Here is a 22,639-nt window from a genome sequence, read left to right on the forward strand (position 1 = left end):
GATTATAGTTTAACAGTTAGCCTACGTCCCAGAAATATGATCGGTGCATTTGCCTATGATTATCGCACAGACGTCTATCAAAATTATGTCCATGAGGGTTGTTGATTTAAAAAAAAAAATCCAGTTAGATCTATTAAATATTTCTGGTCTCGTGGATGGTGAAATACCTTTAAAAGCATCACGAACAAAATATTCTCCCTTGAGCAAAATCATGAACTAAAAGCCTGGACACTCCATTCACTTTGTGGGACTGGCAGAAACATCATTATAATCCCTACAAATAGGCACAAGAGACGCAAAATACATCAGTCTGCTGTTTGAGGTTGCATTTATTGTAAATCACGAGAAACATAATTGAGACCGTACCACCATACATTTATTTGATATGAAAACTAAGAAGCAAAATAAAACAKAATACATTTCATATTGAAAATTTGACAGTTGCATATAAAACAATGAGTTTCCTGACAAATCAAAAAGCTTTCAATTGTAATCTCCTTCTTGATTGATTAAAGTGTCAATATCTTGGAATAAAAAAATCATGGTTATCAACTGATGTATTCGATTTCGGGTCAAGCTAGTTTAGATAGGCCAGTTACATTCCACTCCAAAAATCAACGCAATTTTGTATTCAAACGAAGAAATTGCAGGTAAATTCGATGCTTATAATACAATCACGAAGTCATCAGAAACGGAAAACGAGGATATACGAATGCAAATGACAATAGATGCCTTTCCCCCCACACACACAAACATTGGAATGTTTTGTTGCTTTCAAAATACTATAGGCTACATATTGCAATTCCTTGGGTTCTTGACTTCGCATCTCACCTCTTCATTACTTTTTGAGAAATAAAATTAAAGCATAGTTCAATATCTGTGCTCCTGAACATGATAGGTGAGCCAGAGTTTGAGTTCATGACTAAGAGTAGGCTAAAAAGCCAACAAGATTAAAAATCTAACCAAAATCTTGGCTTGTTGAGCTACATGTTCTGATGCCCCTTGATTAAAACTAGAAACGCCACTAGCGATCTATTGCAAATAAGAAATTAAAGGAAAGCTTTGGATTGTCATGGTTATCAACAAACATAATTGCCAGGATCACATGATGCCTGTATTTAAGTACAGTGTACCCCACTTAAAAATAACGGAATAACATTTAACTATACTCCTCTTGGGGTCCCAAATGTAAACCAACATTGTTACATTATCAGGAGACAGAATGTACATTATTCAATGGCATGGCTTATATTCGTTCACATTATCAGTTTCATGACAAAATATAACTGAAAAGTATTACATTTTAAGGCCAATCCTTATCCACGCACACTTCACAAAGAGAGGGTTCGCATTGCAAATGGCACCTTATTGCCTTTATAGTGCACTACTTTTGACCATGGCCCATAGGACTCAAAAGAAGTGCACTATATAGAGATCGTGCCATTTGGGACAGTAACAGTGGCAGTTTTTTKGGGGGGGGGTCTTGGCAATATTTAAAGTAAGGGCTATTAAAAACAAGTGTGGATAAACTCATCACCAGGATGTCTACATTCAAGGAGAATGCTCTTTCAACTGTTAGCATGCCAAATATGGCATTTTTAGCCATGTTGAAGGGGCATAGTCTCTTTGACCTTCCAAAAGAGGTGGTTTTTAAAAAATGCTAAAAAGGTTGAAAAACTGAGGTAAGAGAATTTTATATTTTTCAGTCTTTGCGAAATGTAATAGTTTGATTTGTTAATCACACACAAACCAATAACACAAAAAGAAAAAAGGTAAAAACAAGTCAGGGCTTTGTTGACATCACAGTTACATCCTGATTGGCTGCTATAAAACCCAAGCCATTTACCATAGTGGCTCAAATGAACGGCAGTATCACTATTCTATACAAGGTGCTGCTCCTAGTCAAACAGAACAGAACATACGTGGTCTGATTGTTGAGGAGAGGAAGCGGTTTGGAGGCCAGGTGCCCGACCACATCCCTCCAGGCTGTCTGTGATGGCTGCTGGTGCACGAGGCCCAGTATCTTCCTTCTTGTCATTCTTTTCTCCCCTCATCCTCCCATCTGTGAACCACTAGTACTGAAAAGTCAGTTTCCTAGAGCAGATCTCAGCCTGTTGATAGAGAACAGAGGGGGGGGTCACTGTGCTGCAAACTGGATTAATCTGCCCTCTGTGTCCAACACAGCACCACATGCATGGGACAGCATGGTCCCAGACTGGTATTAGCTCTCAGCAGACAAAATAAGTACCAATGGTTGTCCAAACATTTATATAATGCTCATACATGATATTATAGTACTACGATGTATGGAATATGCTTAAATGAACGTAACCCAAGCTACTCATCATTGACAGTATGTGTCCTCAGCCAAATAGGCCTTTTCTGAAATGATCATTTGATTGCCTATTCAATGTGGGATTGGGTAACAGTCCTCTCATGGACCAATATTAGTCTCGTAAAACATCAAAGAACACGAAGAGAGGCGGTGTTATTCAATCAGGCTCAGAGTTCAAAAGGGTTTCCATTACATCCACACCATCATGTCGGTCAGACCGCAGCTAATTTCCTCATAAAAGCCTTTCAACATTAATTGTGCCTCTTCTTCCCGTACTTCACTGATCTCCACCCTCACTAGACCAATCGGATTTGGTGTAGTGAGCGTCTTCATTCAGCCAAAGCACAGGTYGAGTCCCAAATGGCACCCTATTCCCTTTATAGTGCRCTACTTSTGACCCCAAATGGCACCCTATTCCCTTTATAGTGCGCTACTTGTGACCAGAGCCCTATRAAAGTAKTGCACCATCAAGGGAATATGACACCGTTTGGGATGCAGCCCCAGCCATTAGCTGTGGTGATTACCACCAGAGAAACACACTTACCAGGTTGTAAGGAGACGCCTAATAATGATGACAAGGACCAGACAACAAGGAAACATTTATCTACTCAGAAGAGCCTTCTACAGACTATGGGAGTTTTCACTGCCAGGGCTTCAATACGAAAAACAGTCGTAACGGTATCATGTTGTGATACCGAGGTACAGCTGTCAATCACATATGTGAAGTCATGGCGTCAGAAGGCTGCAATAACCTACAAAAACATCAATCCATGTTGAAGCAATTGGTCTACAACAGAACACTCATAAGGGTTGGGGGATGGATTCTACATTTAGTACTCTCGACTAAAAATCTACAAAAATCTAGTCATACAATCCCACCTTCATAATGTTAATTTAATGGGCATTTAAGCAGCCTTGCCAAAGTGCAGTGCATTGTAGCTCCACAGAGAAATGCTCAATTCATTTGTTCTGTGTATCCCCAAATATACCATCTGGGCTGTTACAGACAAACTCGACTGATGTAAAAAGCTTGAGTCATAAATAACTGATGCACTTCTAAAAAGGCATGTCAGTGCTAATTCTTAGCACTCTGCCCTCAGAGACAAAGGGAGTGCAATGAATGCACATTATCCTACACATTGTTAAAAAATGATTTAGAGTGCATTTTACACTGTGCTAATGAGCCACATTTTATAATGTACCATTCCATATATATTTTTTAAACTAAGCTCATGAGAAAGCAATAAATGGTTTCTGAAACCATGAAAGCTAGAATCCTTAATTGAAACAATAACAAAGTGGTCACCCCGCTTCTGTTTGGGAATAAAGCTAAGGGAGGGGCCTGGAGAAATGTAACCACTGAAATTCATAGACAGAGCTATGGATGCAAAGACTGACCAGCCATGATATCAAGAGGATAGTTTTAAAATCATGTTGAGGCGATAGTGTTTGTTTACAAATAATGGAGTAAAACAAGCTTATATATTTGGGGTTCGCTCAGAGTACAACAGTTGAACTAAGTTCATGAGGCATTTGAGTTATATTCTTCAAGAATCAAATGAGTATACTGTACATTATTAATTTATACATCCAAAAATGGATGTAGCAAATAAGTGAGAAACACGGGAATTGTTTGTGTTTGTCATTGAAGAGCTTTACAGAGAGGTGCTATTCAACCTTCCTAGGCATGTCAAAGTGGAGACTATGGGAAAGGCTAAAATATGCATTTTGATGACATTGAGACAAAATACATAAACACAGGGCAATAAAACACACATGTTTGTTTGGTGGTTTCAAATGGAGTAATGCACTGTTTAAACATGTACTGTTGTCATCCAATGAGTGTCTGGTTCTGGTTAGCACAATTTGCATCATTCCATTTCAGGCCTAGTGATAAGTCTTAGCCAAACAGACATCAATTTAAGAAGCAGACAGCATGATGAGGAGAAATTAATGGAAGAGCTAATTTGATTCTTAATCTTCTCAAGCCACTATTCATCCATATGTCAGTCATGCGATTAACAAACCCATGAAAAACRGAAAWAAATATGCGATTTTGCTCATTTGAGGTTGGGGACAGGGTGGGCAGCATGTATAGTAAATGCATTAACCCATAAAWCAAGGAAATGAGAAGGAGAACCCAAAGGAAAGTGTTCAAGGGGTAAAACGTCAGGGATTCACACAGTGAGGTGTTGTAGCCATCGTGAAGAGGGCGGAGGTTAGTACATTCAGTTCCCCAGGAGGAAATGGCAAGGCGGAGGAGTTTCACAGAGGATTGAGGAAAGAGAGGGCTCCCAWTGGCCAGAAAATGCAGAGTGAAGCAGTGAGCGACAGACAAGCCTTGACCGTGCCCAATAGACGTTGGTTGTGGGGTCATGCCAGCCAGCCAACTTCAGATAGACAGCATAAGAGTACACACAGGAGAGCGGTGAGCGGCGAATTAAGAAAAATATATAAAAAAGGAGGCTAAGAGAGGGAAGGATGGAGGTAGGTTGGTTTGTGTTTTGTGGTTAGTGCTCGGTGGGAGTCAGAGACTTCATACAGAAACCCAGTCTCAAAGTCATTGATGTGAACCGCACCTGAAGATGACTGCTCTGAGGTGTCTGGGGCCGTCTCTGGGGCTGTGGCCAGCCCAGACAGGCTCTGGTCAGCCTCCAGGACAGGAGCGGCGGCAGGGGCCTCATCTGGGTCAGATGGTTCAGGGAAGGAAGAACGAGTCAGACATCATTCTATTTTTACCACAACCTTCAGGTAGTCATAAAAATAAAACGTCAGATGACCATAAGCAACAATACTGCTTTGCCTGCATTTTTATTCTGTGTGTAATTCAGCCTCACAGGATCTTCTAGCATTAAAGGCACAGTGCAGTCAAAAATGTGAAACTCTTGTGTTTTATATACATTTCCACACTATGAGGTTGGAATAATGCGTGGAAATGTTGAAAATTACGATACTGCCCTTTTCGTGCAAGAGCCGTTTGAAAAGGCCGCCTGAAATTTCAGCCTGGTTTGGTAGGAAGGAGTTTTTGCCTTCCTGATGACATCACCAGGCTAAATTTGTTAACAGACCAACAAGAAAGTTCCAAACCTTTCTACTAATAACAGCTAGTTTTCCCCTCCCCACTCAGATCACTGCCAGACAGTCCTAGCTAAATTCTTGTCGGAGAAATTGCTCTTTGCTAAGAAGCGGGCCATTTTAATTGAAAACAATCACAGTAAGGTACTTAATTGTTACCTAGAAATGATTTGATAGAGATTTTTTTTTTTTAAACAGCTGCTCTGCAGTGGGATAGTTACCCTCTGTGGGGGTAGCAGGTGTCTCCTGGGCTGGTGGAATGGCTGTGGTCTCCTCTTTCTCTGGGGGATCAGTGGGTGTAGAGACAGGATCTAATGATGATGATGCGGGAGTTTTTTCCTGGATCAGAGTCTCCTCTGGTGGAGCAGCAGTGACCACAACTGAGAGTTATATAGAGAATGATAGAGGGAGGGGGGAGATGAGTGTGGATGAAGAAACCTATGATCAACTTTGCTGGTTTATCCTGAATTAAAATGGAAGCACATTCAACAGTATGCCAAATGTATGGTATGATCTTGCAATATAATACAATGGTCAAACCAGTATATAAATATCTGTACCTGTCCGTTTGTCTCTCTCCTTCTCGTTGGGACTGGGGCTGGAGTTGCGGCTGTCTTCTTGGACTTTAACCTGGGCAGGGCCCTCATCAGTGCTGGGGGGTTTTGGGGGGCTTTCCCCCATACTGCTCCGGGGTGACTGCATCTCCATCTCCTCCCCCCAGTCTCTGACCGGCTGGTGGCCGTCCAGGAGAGAAAAGGGACTGAGGGGCTTGAGGCCATCGGGGGAGTTCTGAGCCTCCTGTGGGGAGGGGATGTAGACCTTGGGCCTCGGGGTGCGCTTCTCTTTGGGACTGGTTGCGGAGGGGGGAGTGGAGGGAAGGGGTGAGGTGGCGACGGGCTTTAATGCTGTGGTTTCTGGGCGAGGTGCCTTCTTCGTGGACTGTCCGTCTCTCCCTTCCTCCTCCCCCTCATCGTCGTCATCCCCGTCCGTATCATAGTCCTCTTCGTCGCTGGCATCCTCCCACTCATCCTCATCTGCATCACCACTCTTCTCCATCTAAGAGGGAAAGAAGCAGGCAAGTCACCTGTTAATGTGGATCATGGAAAGAGATCATGTTCAAAAACAACACTGGTATACATTGTCCTGTATGGCTCAGTTGGTAGAGCATGGTGCTTGTACCGCCAAGGTGATGGATTCGTTTCCCGAGGCCAACCATACGTAAAATGTATACAAGCATGACTAAGACGGTTTGGATAAGTGTCTGCTAAATGGCATTTATTAGATTATATATATAATGTGCCAAAACACAGATCCAARTGCATGGTGGTGGGAGACGACATACATTTTGTGATGAGGGAGATTTGGGCTTCCGTTCCTCCTTCCAAGTCTTCTCCTCCTTCTTGGGTTTGTCTTCCTTCTCTTTCTCCTCCTCCGCCTCCCAGCGGTTATCGTGCATGCTGTCAAAGAGACCCGGTCATTGGAATGGTGAGGAACGAAAGCAGAAAACAAAACAGATGTTGTTCTAAAGCCTTAGAAGAGGAGGAGCTGTACCTGTAGCTCTGTCCTCGTCCCCTCCCCCCCTCCCTGGGTCCTCTACCCTGCCCCAGGAAGTCTCCGAACGTKGGCGCCTTGGGAGGCCCCTTCATATCGTCTGTGGGAGTGAAGGATGAGGAGAGTTCAAATTAAAGGGGTTGGAGTGGAAGAACAGGATTAAAGACCTTGAAAACGAATGAATGTCAGCCCCAGTAGACACAGCAGTGCTGCTCTTAAGGCATCATAATCCYTTTATAGTGAACCATTTTGACCAGGACCCATAGGGCTCTAGTCAAAAGTAGTGTGTTATTGTGAATCAGATGCCATTCGGTACACATCCTAACACACAGCAGAATACAGGGGGGGGAAAGACACACTGAACACACAAACTCAGTCCCATGCCATTGGCTAACCTGAGGCCCCGCTGTGAGGCTGTGGGCGGGAGCCACGCCTCCTGGCTATGGGGAGGACACACAGAGTGATGTCACTCACATCACTACACACAGGGGAACCACAACATAACCATACACAGATAATACACTATGTTAACGGAGCTCAGATAAAAGTGTTCTTAAAATTAGAGTGTTGCTCCAGGGACGGCAGGTAGCCTGGCGGGTAGGAGCGTTGGACCAAAAACCGAAAGGGCACCGATGATCTGGTGTCGATTAAGGCAGCCACCTGAGGGGTTAAATGCAGCTGACTAGGTATCCCCTTCCCAAAGCATCAATGAGAGTGTGCTGTGTCTAATGGAAAGGTTTGTAGTGACTATGATACTTAGCAGAAGATCTGTTTGAGAGTAAGCACTGCTGTAAATGGGTGAATGCGTTTGTTTGGGATAGAGGGGGAGAAAGAGTTGAGTAAAGTCTGCCGTCCTTGTCCGTAACAGTGGCAACCAACAACGCCTTGTCATCAGAGTCTGGGGGGGGGGGGGGGGGGATGACTTGCCTCTGCCTCCCTGGTCTGGCAGCATGCCCTCCACAGCCACAGCTGGGTCCTCCTTGAACCTGTGAAAGCACCACAGGGTCAGACCTCCTCACCTTCACTCCCTGTCACACTGCATTACCACAGGACCTGTCAACCCCTCCCTGCCACCACCCCCACACCTATTGCACAGTCACAAGAAACAAAGACATGGCTAAAGGACAATTCGACTTGTGAACATAATCCCTAGCTGTGTATCSCCGCYTTCCATGTTATCTGTTTGTAGCTTGTGAGGTATGGAAACACTGTTTGTTGCTTTTATGTATTTTGTTTTGTTGCTTTTTGTGCTCTGTCTGTCTGTCTGTCTGTCTGTCTGTCTGTCTGTCTGTCTGCTTGCTACGTGTTGCTTTGCATGTGCTCACTGCTCATTGTTGATCTGTTATTATTGACAGTTTTTAATAACCTGCCCAGGGACTGCGTTTGAAAATTTGCCATCTGGCTAAAACCCGGCACTTTTACTGAAACGTTGATTAAAATGTGCACTGTCCCTGTCAAAATACAAATAAACTCAAAACCCTGACCACAGCCAAGCCTCCCCAACATGCACCTGTATGGACCTTCTAATCTCACACTGCTTACAGCGAAAGAACGAATTAAAGAGAGGTTGTTGAATGTGGTTCATGTTTATCCACTACTATTTAGATATGTTCTCTTGTGGTTCTCTCTTTCTGGGCTGCATCTCAGGATGTTCAGTAAATTGARCACAACATCTAAAACAAAGTGTGGCATCTGGTAATTTCATATTTTGGAGCAGTTTTGTCATCTTGGGGATTCAGTATGCACTGCCYGGTTTGGTTCACTGAATGCCTGCTGTTCTACTATTTTTGTGAATAAAGCCATGGCTGTCTCCRAGGATATTTGTGAGCGAGGTGTCATCAGTGTGTCAGTGGTCCTCCTCCAGTCAGTCACTCACAAGCCGTCAATCTTCTGGGCGTCCCATTCCCGTCTCCACTGGCCCGTGGCGTTCCTGTGCCTGGCCAGACGCTCCTCGTCAATCTCCTCACGCTCCTTCTTCCAGCGGAGGTACTCGGCMCGCTCCCGGCCCGTCATAGACATGGTCATATCCATGGAGCCCTTAGGGMCTCCTGGTCTCYGACTCTGTGGGAGAGAGAAAGASAAGGGGAAAGGAAAGTAGCAGGATTGATAACAGGATTTAAGAGAGAAGGGAATTACTAACGAYGCAGAGGAGAGAAAGGAAAGACATTATAAACCGATAAATCAAACTTTTAAATAATTTTCAAGAAAATAATCGTTTCAACCAAAAGAAGACAAACCACACAGAACATTTGACCGATCATGCCTTCCACAAAACAGAGCACTCACTGTCCACTCCTTCTCCAGCTCAGATCCTGTCTTCACGTTGTCAAAGTCTACACCGCCCCAGTTTCGGACGTGTCGGCGGCTGCCCTCCTTGCGGTCCATGTCCGGGACTGGGCCGGAGCGCCGCGGGTCATCCAGGAAGTTACGGATGGGCTTGTCTCCCTCGGCAGGCTGCAGAGGGATTCCAAAAACAGCAACCTTACACTCCATCTATTTCACGTCTTCAATGCTAAACTGTCATCAAATAATCCGATTGTAATTGTATTTTCACAAAATGGCATCCTGTACATACCCTTTGTCCTCTTTCATACTCTGCAATCTTCTCCATCTCCTCGTTCATCTTCTCAATGTTCTGCCTCCTTTTCTCCTCCCACTCCTACAGAGAGGCACAACAGAGGCACACTATTTTAGAAAGAATAAAGAGAGAAGTGATACGCCATCCCAATTCGCTTCATTTCACACCCATATGTTTTAGCTAAATCTGGTCTTTTTCTCCAATTACTATAGTATGTACTCATCTTCCCCATTACTCATGTCATTGCAAAGTAACCTACATCGTCATCACTAAGATATACTGTACAACCAAAAGGTCGAACCTTCATTATGGAGACTATACCACTGGTAAACCTCCGTGAGGCTATTGAAACTATACAACCTGGCACATCTACAGCAACATTRCCTCGCTAGTTATTAGCTRACATGGTTTTGCTCTCAGACCTTAGACTTCCTGTCACCACCTTGTGGTGGTGGTCCTCCTTCTCTTTCTCTTCCTCCCCTTCCTCTGCGTGGGGCACGTTCACTGCGGCCGGGGCCCTCTCCTGGCCCCTCCATGCTTGGACCCCTGTCCTCTCTTGGTGGTCTCTCCTCTTTTGGTGGTCTCCCCTCTCTTGGTGGTCTGTCATGGGACTGGCGTGAGTCTTCTAGGGGTCTGTCAGTGCGTTGCTCTCTCCTCTCCTGCCGTGATCCTCCCCCTCTCTGTCCACCCCTGCTGAGCCGCCCGGACGAAGCCCTCCGCGGGGGGCTTTCACCTTGGGGTCTGGGGTCGTATCCCTCCTCAGAGTCCCGCCTGTCTCGCGGTGGCCCTTGTTTCCAGTCATTGATCACCCGTTTCTCCTGCAGGGAGAACATACGTTTTGATTAGGTCCGCTTTATCCCACTGAGACCGGGAAAAACCATGGCATACATACATTTAGGGCAATACCACAGTACCCTAAACAAGTCCCTTCTTGTCTGAATGAGTGACCTTTACTGTGTGAAGAGTGGGGTGGATCACAGATGTAGGGGCCATCTGGGACYGGACATGATCTCAACMGGCTTTGATTAAAATGCACTCCAGCCTGTCTCTCCACGGGAGGCTTATTAAAAAACATGCTGTCTGACAGGAGGTGGCACGTACTGGAATTACCTTCAAGAGCAGGAATGGCTTGAGAGCATCCCCTTCAGGTAGTAATACAGAGTGCTACCCAAATGGCACCCTATTCCCCCATAGGCTCTGGTCAAAAGTAGTGCACTATGAAGGGAATAGGGTGCAATTTGGGACATACAGAGTGCTACCCAAATGGCACCCTATTTCCCCATAGGCTCTGATCAAAAGTAGTGCACTATGAAGGGAATAGGGTGCAATTTGGGACACAACCATAGCCAGGGATTTGCATTCACCTCCACCTATGTAGAATGTAATTATATAACTTTTACCCATCTGAACATAGATTTATAATCATCAAGCTGAAGMAGGGGTATAAAGTTGGAACCAGATGCACGATTTCCATGAGCGGTTTCCTAATATGGGCAGACATGACGCACGTACAAAACATCTCTCTGTTCATGGTGTACGTCATCACTTCCATGTTCTGTGTCAGATGTACCAGACTCAGCTAGCATCATTTCACCCAGCTGCTGTAAGATTTTTGGCCCTCTCAGGTCCACCTCATRTCAACGTCCTCCATTAGGCATCCCWAATCTCATCCAGCTGCCAGAGCAGGGGAAAATTTATGATTTGACTGACAGGAAATTGGATGTGAGCGGGCAAATAGACTTTTGCAGGCGCCCATCTATGAGACTTGTTCTGGTAGAGGCCACCTTTCAGAGTTCAGGAGGTTATCTCAAGGCCAAGTGTTTGAGAGTGGACATTGTCATGTTTTTGGTCTTCTTAAATCATGTTTGTCCAGTTGGCACAAACTTAATAAATTGCTTTCAAATGRAAATTGTGTGTTYTTATTGGACAAGTTCAGGTAGTAACTAGTCCATATCTAATTKTGRTGCCTAATGAACATGACTGATTTGGTCATTAGTCATTGTGCCGTGGCGGAGATCTTTTTGGGCTATACTCGGCCTTGTCTCAGGATGGTAAGTTGGTGGTTGAAGATATCCCTCTAGTGGTGTGGGGGCTGTGCTTTGGCAAAGTGGGTGGGGTTATATCCTTCCTGTTTGGCCCTGTCCGGGGGTATCATCGGACAGTGTCTCCTGACCGGCCCTCCTGTCTCAGCCTCCAGTATTTATGCTCAGTAGTTTATGTGTCGGGGGGCTAGGGTCAGTTTGTTATATTGGAGTACTTCTCCTGTCTTATCCGGTGTCCTGTGTGAATTTAAGTATGCTCTCTCTAATTCTCTCTTTCTCTCGGAGGACCTGAGCCCTAGGACCTGCCTCAGGACTACCTGGCATGATGACTCCTTGCTGTCCCCAGTCCACCTGGCCGTGCGCTGCTCCAGTTTCAACTGTTCTGCCTGTGGACCCTGGAACCCTGGTTCCCACAGACGTGCTACTGTCCCAGACCTGCTGTTTTCAACTCTCTAGAGACAGCAGGAGCGGTAGAGATACTCTTAATGATCGGCTATGAAAAGCCAACTGACATTTACTCCTGGGTGCTGACTTGCTGCACCCTCGACAATACTGCGATTATTATTATTTGACCATGCTGTGTCATTTATGAACATTTGAACATCTTGGCCATGTTTTTGTTATATATCTCCACCCGGCACAGCCAGAAGAGGACTGGCCAACACTCATAGTCTGGTTCCTCTCTAGGTTCTGGCCTTTCTAGGGAGTTTTTCCGAGCCACTGTGCTTCTACACCTGCATTGCTTGCTGTTTGGGGTTTTAGGCTGGGTTTCTGTACAGCACTTTGAGATATCAGCTGATGTAAGAAGGGCTATATAAATACATTTGATTTGATTAGTCAGCTTGGTCTGATATAGCCTGGTACTACAGTATGTGCTGAGACAGAGCCCTCATCCTGATCTCACCCCTGCAGGTTTGGAGAGGTCTACGGTGACAGTGAAGTTCTCTTTCTCTGTCCTCCATCGGTCTCCCTCTGGCGGGCCATCGTGAGGGCGGCCCTTCCTGGGTGGKTGCGTCTTCACGGCAATACCCTCCTGCTCCGCCTTCTTTTTGTCCTCTTCTATTTCCTGTAGAAAGATAACAAAATAAAGGCTGGCTGATTGATGATAGGCTCATCAGTGTCTCACCCTAACCTGATAAATCATGCATTAATTCTGGGAGTCAACAGAAAAGTGACCGATGACCATCATTTGAATATCCGGACAGTCAGAAAGCTATTTTACAACGTGGCTACGCAATTTAGCTGTGTGATATAAGCTAAAAATATAATACAATAGGGTATACTATTTAGCAGACACTTTTATCCAAAGCAACTTATTGGGCATGCATACATTTTCATATGGGTGGCCCCAACGGGGAAATCGGGTCCACGGTCCTGACATTGCAAGTGCCATGCTCTACCAACTGAGCCACCCARATGCTGCTACAACAGAACTATAAATCGGATCCTGTGGGAGCTCACCTGGTACCTCCGGACCAGAGCTTCATTCTTCTTGCGCAGAGCCTCGATCCGTCTGTCAAGCGCTGCATCCTTCTCCTCCTTTGTCTTGAGATCCACCACTGTAGACTGAGAAATGTATGGTGTACATGCATTTAGAATAAGATTCTACAACGGGGTTGTTCAAAACAAGCATTATGTAAAAATGTACCACTAGCCACTTTAAACAATGCCACTTAATATAATGTTTACATGCCCTACATTACTCATCTCATATGTATATGTATATACTGTACTCTATATCATCTACTGCATCTTGCCATCTTTATGTAATACATGTATCACTAGCCACTTTAAACTATGCCACTTTATGTTTACATACCCTACATTACTCATCTCATATGTATATACTGTACTCTATACCATCTACTGCATCTTGCCTATGCCGTTCTGTACCATCACTCATTCATATATCTTTATGTACATATTCTTTATCCCTTTACACTTGTGTGTATAAGGTAGTAGTTGTGGAATTGTTAGGTTAGATTACTTGTTGGTTATTACTGCATTGTCGGAACTAGAAGCACAAGCATTTCGCTACACTCGCATTAACATCTGCTAACCATGTGTATGTGACAAATAAAATTTGATTTGATCTACGGTACTCGRCTCCGCCTCATACCTATGAATGCAGCACAGCGTGCAAAAAAATAATTATTATTTAGCACACTTGTGTACAATTGCTTTAGTATTACATGTCATGGTTAACCAACTGTGATACTAGTATCAGCACATTAGATTCCCATTATGGTTTGATTTGCATAATCACACACTCAGAGAAGCTAGTATGTATGATTTTGGCAATGTCWTAAGTAAGACTAAAGTAATATATCAGCCTAAACTACAGTCAATCTGCAAAATTACAACACACAATATTTAATTGCATTTCCGAAGCTCACCATGGCCTCTAGGCTGTCCTTATACGCAGGTGGTGGACTGAAATCCTGCTACTTCCAGATGATGTGGGTTTTTTAAAAGTCTGAGAAATTCAGCCTGGAAGGTTGTACACACATTACACAACAACCACTGCAATACACTGGAGAAAGTGATCCACAAATGTGAAACAGCCGTATTTGCAGCATGAACGGAGTACCAGCATGGAATTGGCCAGGCTATGGATAATGAATTAGCCTACATAAAGCGAAGGTGTTGTAGCCTAAGTTAATTCAAACATCTTTCACGAGTCCAGCTGCGTTCTGTGAGAAAGCCTTCTTATTAAGGGTATTTGTGAAAGCACATAACCTGGAAAGTAGTTTAGTATGACACGCAAATCACGTTATAGCAAATTACTTACACATTAGCCTACCTTTACAAATTAAACAAGTAAATAACATTGGTTTTAAAAGTTCTCTTTAGACACTTGAAGCGYACCACACCGGACCATGTCTACGCTATCGGTAAGGAGTCGTAGCCCCCTGTTGGAAGTAACTGCATTAAACTTTGCAACATTGTTTACCAGGTTGGGGTAAAGTTACAAAGTATCACAATATATTCGAACTAGATTACCTTTATCAAAGTGCGTTGTGGTTACAGACAGTGTGTTCAATACAMTGTCTCAATTTCAGCTCCACGACAATGTGTCCCGATATTCATTTCCTTCGTCTTCTTCTTCTTCGGTGGGGTTTATCAGCGGCTGGCATCCAACGTTATGGTGCATTACCGCCACCTACTGTACTGGAGTGTAGGCCAGTAACGGGGGAATCTAAATCCTACCTGCCAGCCCCGTTGCCCTTAAAAAAGATAACAAAATATTTGAGACTATATCTAATGACGTTCTACTCAATATACTCTTCAAACTAATTCCCTGTATCCCCTTCTCCCTCATACTAGATCTCAGCCTCTCTCTTTCCCTCGGATACTGCCCACACTGTAGCATGTGGGCAGTATGCTCCACTGTCTCTGTTTCCTGGCAATAATCACACTTTCTTGTTGGATGCTKTCCTATCACATGTAAGGTCTTGTTCAACCAGCTGTGTMCCACCMKTAATCTTGTAAAAATGTCTTCCTCTCTTCAGTCCCTTCCTTCCGTCCTCCCCTCCTGACTTTCCTCTGTACTTGAAATAAATGCCTGCCCTTRGTATCTCTACTCCACTGCTCCTGCCATTTCTGCACCATAACTGTCCATATCAGGCGTTTTACCTCTGCCTTGCTAATTAAAACTACAACATCAACATCCCACWASWRRGTGRSRKMYWKCMKKTYCMKTGRGGTRTRSKYTGMCKMWMSAYWSRCYWKRSYRSMAYASWYTRWKASARWKSKGRSMMMKKSWAYRTWSMMKKKRYCMSMWYTSTMWYARWSTRTKSYRSYMWRGYSWRTSKWKMGKCARMSYAYACCYCAMKGRAMMKGMWRKMYSYCACCCTCTCCAAGTTTCTCCCATATACCCTCAAACATACCTAATCTCCCACCTTCCTCCTGGTAAAGACCACTGTCTGAGTTTTCTCTACAGAGAACCTGAATCCCCACATTWATGCMCACCRCTCTACCTCATCAATTGCTTCCTTTACCTTCCTGACTATGTAAGGCACATTTCTTCCACTCTTCCATGAGGCCTCATCATCTGCAAATAACGACYTCCCAATATCCCGCCGTACCTGAGGGTAAACATAATTGAGAACAGAGGACTAATCACGCTCCCCTGCGGTGTACYGTTATCCACCAGGTATCTGCCTGATAGAGACCCACCCTCACCTGAATAGACCTTCCAAACAGGAAATCCTTTATCCAGTTGTACGTTCTTCCTCCTACYCCCATAACATCAAGCTTGATATATATCAATATCAACCCCTCCTTCCACATCATATCATATGCATTCTCCACATCAAAAAAGACAGCWMCAACAGACTCCTTGTTCACCTCAGCCTTCCTGAACACTGCTTCTAAGCAGAGCACTGGGTCCATAGTTCCCCTACCCGTTCTGAACCCACTCTGATGTGGTGATACTAGCCCCCTGCTCTCCAGGAAGTAAATTAGCCTCTCCGTAATCATGCGTTCCATAATCTCACATACATGTGATGTTAAAGCTATTAGCCGATAGCTTGTTGGCCTCGTTGGGTCCTTCCCTGGCTACCGGATTTGTACAACTACTGCCTCCTCCCACACTCTGTTGTATATTMATTTCCTGTAATAATAGGGCTCCTGAGTGGCGCAGCGGTCTAAGGCACTGCATCTCAGAGCTAGAGGCATCACTACAGACACCCTGGTTTGAATCCAGGCTGTATCACAACCGGCCGTGATTGGGAGTCTCATAGGGCGGCGCACAATTGTCCGGGTTTGGCTGGTGTAGGCCGTTATTGTAAATAAGAATTTGTTCTTAACTAACGTGCCTAATTAAATAAAGGTTCAATGTAAAACAATAAATTAATAAATCAACTTCCTACAAAATGTGGAACCTTCACCGTTTTTAAAGAGACAGTAAGCATATCATACGTTTCAAATCTGCCTCCATAATCTTGAAAATAACTTATCTATAGACCTGAAATGTAGCCTATATTATCGGATAAAAATTGCCTATATATCTTGGAAATAAATGACCGGATAGCAGTTTATGTTTGATAATGAGTGTTAATGCAGTGAAAATGCAGATAGTTTCCCTACATCTGCCAAATCCACAAGGAGGCGACAATGTCTACCAAATAAAAAATACATAAATAATTCCTGCGTTGTCTGGTAGTCTACATCAGTTTATTATGGTTATTATACAGGTTCGGTTATTAGAGTCAGTGGCCTTATAATTAAGCTACTTAACTGTGTCAGGGACAGGGCAACATAACACCCCCTTCACATGTCAATGCCTTCAAATAGATCCTATGAACATATGAGATCATCTTCTGGCCACATGTTGCCAAATATTAATTATGGAAACAAAATGTGTAATTGTGGTGAAACGGGAATATACGATTTTTAAATAACAATAATGTGTGGGTCTATAAGAACGGAAACAATTTGGACAATTGAAACGCTTGGTCTTTAACAATTAAAAAATAGGTGCATGTGTCACTATCCCCTGAATATGCGGGCAGACAAATGGAAAACCTTGATGTCGGTTGATGTTAAATTGCTGACAGTTTCCATGGCAAGGGATGCGGGGACTGCCGCCGCGCGCAGTTCCAACCAATCGCTCATTCCCTGCCACTGATGCCCATACCCTGTTTCTGGGCAGAAGAGTTTATCAAAGGAAAACAATCCGTGGTGAGATATGGTACCTCTYTCTCTCACTCGCTTGCTGTTGTGGGCGGCGCATAATTCGAGATTGCCAATCATAATGCGATGCATTCAGCAGATTCATTCAGCAGAGGTCTTTTCCAGGGGTGTCATGCACCCCAAAAATCTGAGGGGGCACAAAGTACATGAGAATGTCTGGTGGCTGGTCTGGAGGGGTGCTACGCCCAGTCCATAAATTGGAGCCTATTGCATTCAAACACCTGAAACAGCTTTTTCATGCAATCTAGAGCCGTAATCATTATGCTTAATTCTATGTTAAAAAACATGTATATATTTTTTTGCATATCTAAGCATACCTCTTGAGCTGTATATATCCTCCTGACTGGTTGTTCTTTTTTAAAGAAACAAAATATGCTACTCTGCATATCTGGTCAAATCTGGGTAAGATATTGAAAGGAATGTGAGTCTTATTCAGTACATTTAGTTATTGCTTGCTTTTCTGAAGTCTACCTTGCCAGCAGGCATGCCAGCTAAGATAGTTAGCCAAGCTAGCTACTTTAACTTGGTAGGCTGAAATGGCTTCTTGGTATCTAGTTATGAGGTTGGGAGATTGGGAACCTGTCTAGGCTAGCTAAACCCAATCTTGACAAAATTGTGCCCCTACAGGAATGACGCCTCTGGTCTTTTCTATGGCAGAAACTATGACTCAGGTGCAATATGTTAGAGAGTTGTTTGTCAAGAAAGTGTAGCCTACAAAGAAACCAATGAGTTAATCCCCTAATAACAATATTTCAACCATCTTACCCTCCATGCACTGATGCACTGAACACCAGTAGGCCAATATTATATTTACATTTTAGTCATTTAGCACAGGGGTTCCCAAACTTTTTCACTCAAGCCCCCCTTCCAGCATTGGGGAACATCCCGAGGCGCACACTCCACGTCTMTTTCTATGGGCACAAGAATTGTTCATGACACAAACTGTTCACACCCCTCTTGTTGGAGAGAAAATATTGCAGGTTTAAAGCTTATTTCCTGCAATTATACACATTTGTCATGGGGTGCAGTGAATATTTTTGCAGTTTTAAAGTTAATTWTCTTGCAATTTTATACATTTTGCCATGTCTAATGTGTATTCATGTGATATTTTGAGTGACTCAAACCTTACAACAAAATCTATGGGCTTAAAAACTTGGCTAAAAAGCGTTAGTGGACATGGGCTAGTTGATCTGGATATTTCTTACAAGTTATAAATAGCTCTCTAAGGTCTGCAATGACTGACATGACCCGAGGAAAACTGATGATGCACTACCTAATTTAGAAATTGCACCTTGTGCATTCTACTATTATAACTTTCAAGAGTAAATTGAAAGACGGACTGAGTTCCTTAAAAAAAAAGGACATTTGGTAACCACTGATTTAGCAGACGCTCTTATCCATAGCTACAATAATTATAAACTCAGCCAAAAAAGAAACGTCCTCTCACTGTCAACTGCGTTTATTTTCAGCAAATTTAACATGCATAAATATTTGTATGAACATAACAAGATTCAACAACTGAGACATAAACTGAACAAGTTCCACAGACATGTGACTAACAGAAATTGAATAATGTGTCCCTGAACAAGACGGGGGGTCAAAATCAAAAGTAACAGTCAGTATCTGGTGTGGCCACCAGCTGCATTAAGTACTGCAGTGCATCTCCTCCTCATGGACTGTACCAGATTTGCCAGTTCTTGCTGTGAGATGTTACCCCACTCTTCCATCAAGGCATCTGCAAGTTCCCGGACATTTCTGGGGAGAATGACCCTAGCCCTCACCCTCCGATCCAACAGGTCCCAGACGTGCTCAATGGGATTGAGATCCGGGCTCTCCGCTGGCCATGGCAGAACACTGACATTCCTGTCTTGCAGGAAATTACTCACAGAACGAGCAGTATGGCTGGTGGCATTGTCATGCTGGAGGGTCATGTCAGGATGAGCCTGCAGGAAGGGTACCACATGAGGGAGGAGGATGTCTTCCCTGTAATGCACAGCGTTGAGATTGCCTGCAATGACAACAAGCTCAGTCCGATGATGCTCTGACACACCGCCCCAGACCATGACGGACCCTCCACCTCCAAATCGATCCCGCTCCAGAGTACAGGCCTCAGTGTAATGCTCATTCCTTCGTCGATAAACGCGAATCCGACTATCACCCCTGGTGAGACAAAACCGTGACTCGTCAGTGAAGAGCACTTTTTGCCAGTCCTGTCTGGTCCACCGACGGTGKGTTTGTGCCCATAGGCGACGTTGTTTCAGGTGATGTCTGGTAAGGACCTGCCTTACAACAGGCCTACAAGCCCTCAGTCCAGCCTCTCTCAGCCTATTGCAGACAGTCTGAGCACTGATGGAGGGATTGTGCGTTCCTGGTGTAACTCGGGCAGTTGTTGTTGCCATCCTGTACCTGTCCCACAGGTGTGATGTTCAGATGTACCGATCCTGTACAGGTGTTGTTACAGACATGGTCTGCCACAGCGAGGACAATCAGCTGTCCGTTCTTTCTCCCTGTAGCGCTGTCTTAGGCGTCTCACAGTACGGACATTGCAATTTATTGCCCTGGCTACATCTGCAGTCCTCATGCCTCCTTGCAGCATGCCTAAGGCACGTTCACGCAGATGAGCAGGGACCCTGGGCAWCTTTCTTTTGGTGTTTTTCAGATTGAGTAGAAAGGAGTCTTTAGTGTCCTGCGTTTTCAAAACTGTGACCTTAATTGCCTACCGTCTGTAAGTTGTTAGTGTCTTAACGACAGTTCCACAGGTACATGTTCATTAATTGTTTATGGTTCATTGAACAAGCATGGGAAACTGTGTTTAAACCCTATACAATGAAGATCTGTGAAGTTATTTGGATTTTGTACAAATTATCTTTGAAAGACAGGGTCCTGAAAAAGGGAAGTTTMTTTTTTTGCTGAGTTTAGTTTGTGCGTTCATCTTAAGATAGCTAGGTGGGACAACCACGTATCTCAGTCATAGTAAGTACATTTTTCCTCAATAAAGGAGCTATTAGCAAAGTCAGTGCTAAAAAAAGTGAGTTGATCATTTAATCTACTGTGAATTGGAGTTTTGTGAGCCCTGTGTGACACACACAAACAATCCCATTGTTAAGCAAAAAAAAACACTGCACGCAAGATTTGTGTATCAATCATTTTATAAGGGCACCATGCAACATGATCCTGGTATCACTGCGTCAATACTTCAAGAGAGTGAGGAGGAGAGGAATCAGTTACAGGTTTGTATTGACCGATCTGTTGACACAGACAATGACGTTTGGTCGAATTCTGTTACAGACCGTAATATTGTCTGTCCACCCACGATCCAAGACCCTGGACCTGTCACTGAGCGAAAGGGTGTCCTATTACTGCTGTGCAATGGCTACCACCTCTCTGAGATCTGTAAACAGAGCAACCCAACAGAGACCTGGTGATGACCTAATTGTTGTGATAGGCAAACAACAGGCCCTTGAGAGTCCATATGGGAACCCATAAGTCTACGGAGGGAGGAAAAAGTGCAGTGGTTTGCATTGCTGGGCTGCTGATGCTGAGTATCCAAGAAATAGGGTTATCTTGTTCTACACTGTTCAAAAGGCCTATACAGATGTAGGATCTTAATTTGATCACTCTTTTTTCTGAGAATTTTCCTGCACATCGGGAAATGCAAACTTGTAGTGTATTYAAGGTTTWAAAATGCTTCTGAAGTTTGAAATTTCCACTTTAAAGTGTCAGACTTGATTTGCCCTAACGAACAATGTGTCAACCCCTACAAAAATCCACATAATAATTYGCATTTCCTGTTGCTGCAGGATAATTTTTCTGTGGTAGCAAACTGACTCAAATTAAGATCCTACATCTGTATTGTCTGACCCATTTTAGGATAAATTAAAATAGCATACTCATATTTACTATGAGAGAACACATTGATTGATCAATTTGTGGCATAAAATCCAACATTTATGATGAACAAGATGACATTTGAATTTAGTTTCTATTGCTAATCCTGGGTTTCAGCTTCGCTAGCGCATGGGAGAGCAGTCTGTGAATCTCATGTGGATTGCTGAAGATGCACATTCCTTCACATTGTGTTCCACAGCCTTAAGATAACAAGGCATTGTAGGACTAAAGGAGTCACATGAGGGTATGATGGGAACAGCTGACCCCCCTCGGCCACAAGCCATCTGTCCAGCAAGCCCTGGGTGATGATGATGAGGTAATGGTTGTTCCTGAAGCATCACACCTCTTTATCACTAAAGCCCTATTCAAACAGGAGCATCACTTTACATATTTCATGAATTGTCATACAATGCAACAGGCCCTCAACATAAAGTCATGTCTGGGTTAGCCTACACAAACAGTCATAAAAAAGTCAGTCACTGCTTTTTGTGACATGCATGAGATGTATTCAGAGATACAATATAGAGGAGGGGTGCAACATTAGAGCACCTGCTAATTTTGCCAGTGTATATACAATTTTAAAGAGAGAAAATATGTATATATATATATATGAATATATATATATATTTGCATATTTGATAATCATGAACTATACTGAATTCACACAGAAACATTTTTCTGTTTTGTTTCTGATAGGGCCTAACTGAATATGATATTTGCTGTCAAGGGGGCCATGGTTTCTTCATTTTGTCCAATAAGATAAGATTTTGATGAAGTTACTGCAGAGACAGCCATATGCACCATTTCAATTTTAATTTGGGATGAGAGAGGATGTCATTGGTCCTGTCGATCTTTCTGTTAGACTACATGTTTCATTTGTTAAGGTGGTTTATGCATCTGTAAAACTAAAACATAGGATATACATTTGGTACACACAATATGKAAGGGATAAWCAATGAGGAGCTATGCGTTCTATGGACAATAATGAACGACGTGGAAGGTGTGTTCTGGAGTGGAACKGACCTTCCACGGAGTTGCATTATTTTCCAAYATACATATCTTCAATTTACAGTTTCTATAATTTATGTTCAAATGACACTCTGTGCTAAAGATTTCCTATAAAGAATCAAAGTGTGAATGTGGTACATAAGTAGCTTATTTCTTATTACCTTGTTATAATGTTGTTCAATTGATGGAACAMTAGCTTAAATAGTTATGCAAGCCTGTTTATCATGCACTGTCTCCTACACAATAGTGTAGTCCATGGTTGCTACAGTGACCCCATGGTAGGGGTGCTACCTGCTGATGGTTTGCTCAGGTCTCAGGTCTGTCTCTCAGCACCCTGCCATTACATTGCGTGTGGAGGCAGCTGTTTACCCCGCGGAATCTCATTGGCCCCAACTGTGCCTGTTTAGCAGCCAATTAAGGCAGCAGCAATGAAAAGTAATTTGTGAAATGGAGGTGGGAGGGAGG

At 43.6% G+C, this 22,639-nt stretch overlaps 1 protein-coding gene across 1 annotated transcript; it reads right to left on the reverse strand.

The window, feature by feature from the left end:
- Positions 1–311: 311 nt before the first annotated feature.
- On the reverse strand, positions 312–14,703 carry LOC111949446 (coiled-coil domain-containing protein 9). Its single transcript, XM_023966644.2, has 15 exons — positions 14,585–14,703; positions 13,978–14,071; positions 13,043–13,147; positions 12,486–12,647; positions 9,962–10,357; positions 9,537–9,620; positions 9,248–9,415; positions 8,838–9,022; positions 7,889–7,947; positions 6,962–7,061; positions 6,753–6,867; positions 5,971–6,466; positions 5,632–5,790; positions 4,915–5,019; positions 312–2,111 (listed from the first exon to the last, which is right to left on the reverse strand). The coding sequence occupies exons 2-15, from the start codon at positions 13,978–13,980 to the stop codon at positions 2,107–2,109; spliced, it is 2,142 nt and encodes a 713-aa protein (XP_023822412.1). The 5' UTR covers positions 13,981–14,071; positions 14,585–14,703; the 3' UTR covers positions 312–2,106.
- Between the last annotated feature and the right edge of the window lie 7,936 nt (positions 14,704–22,639).

Source organism: Salvelinus sp. IW2-2015, linkage group LG22 (assembly GCF_002910315.2).
Source record: "Salvelinus sp. IW2-2015 linkage group LG22, ASM291031v2, whole genome shotgun sequence".
In the NCBI taxonomy this organism is placed as follows: Eukaryota; Metazoa; Chordata; class Actinopteri; order Salmoniformes; family Salmonidae; genus Salvelinus; species Salvelinus sp. IW2-2015.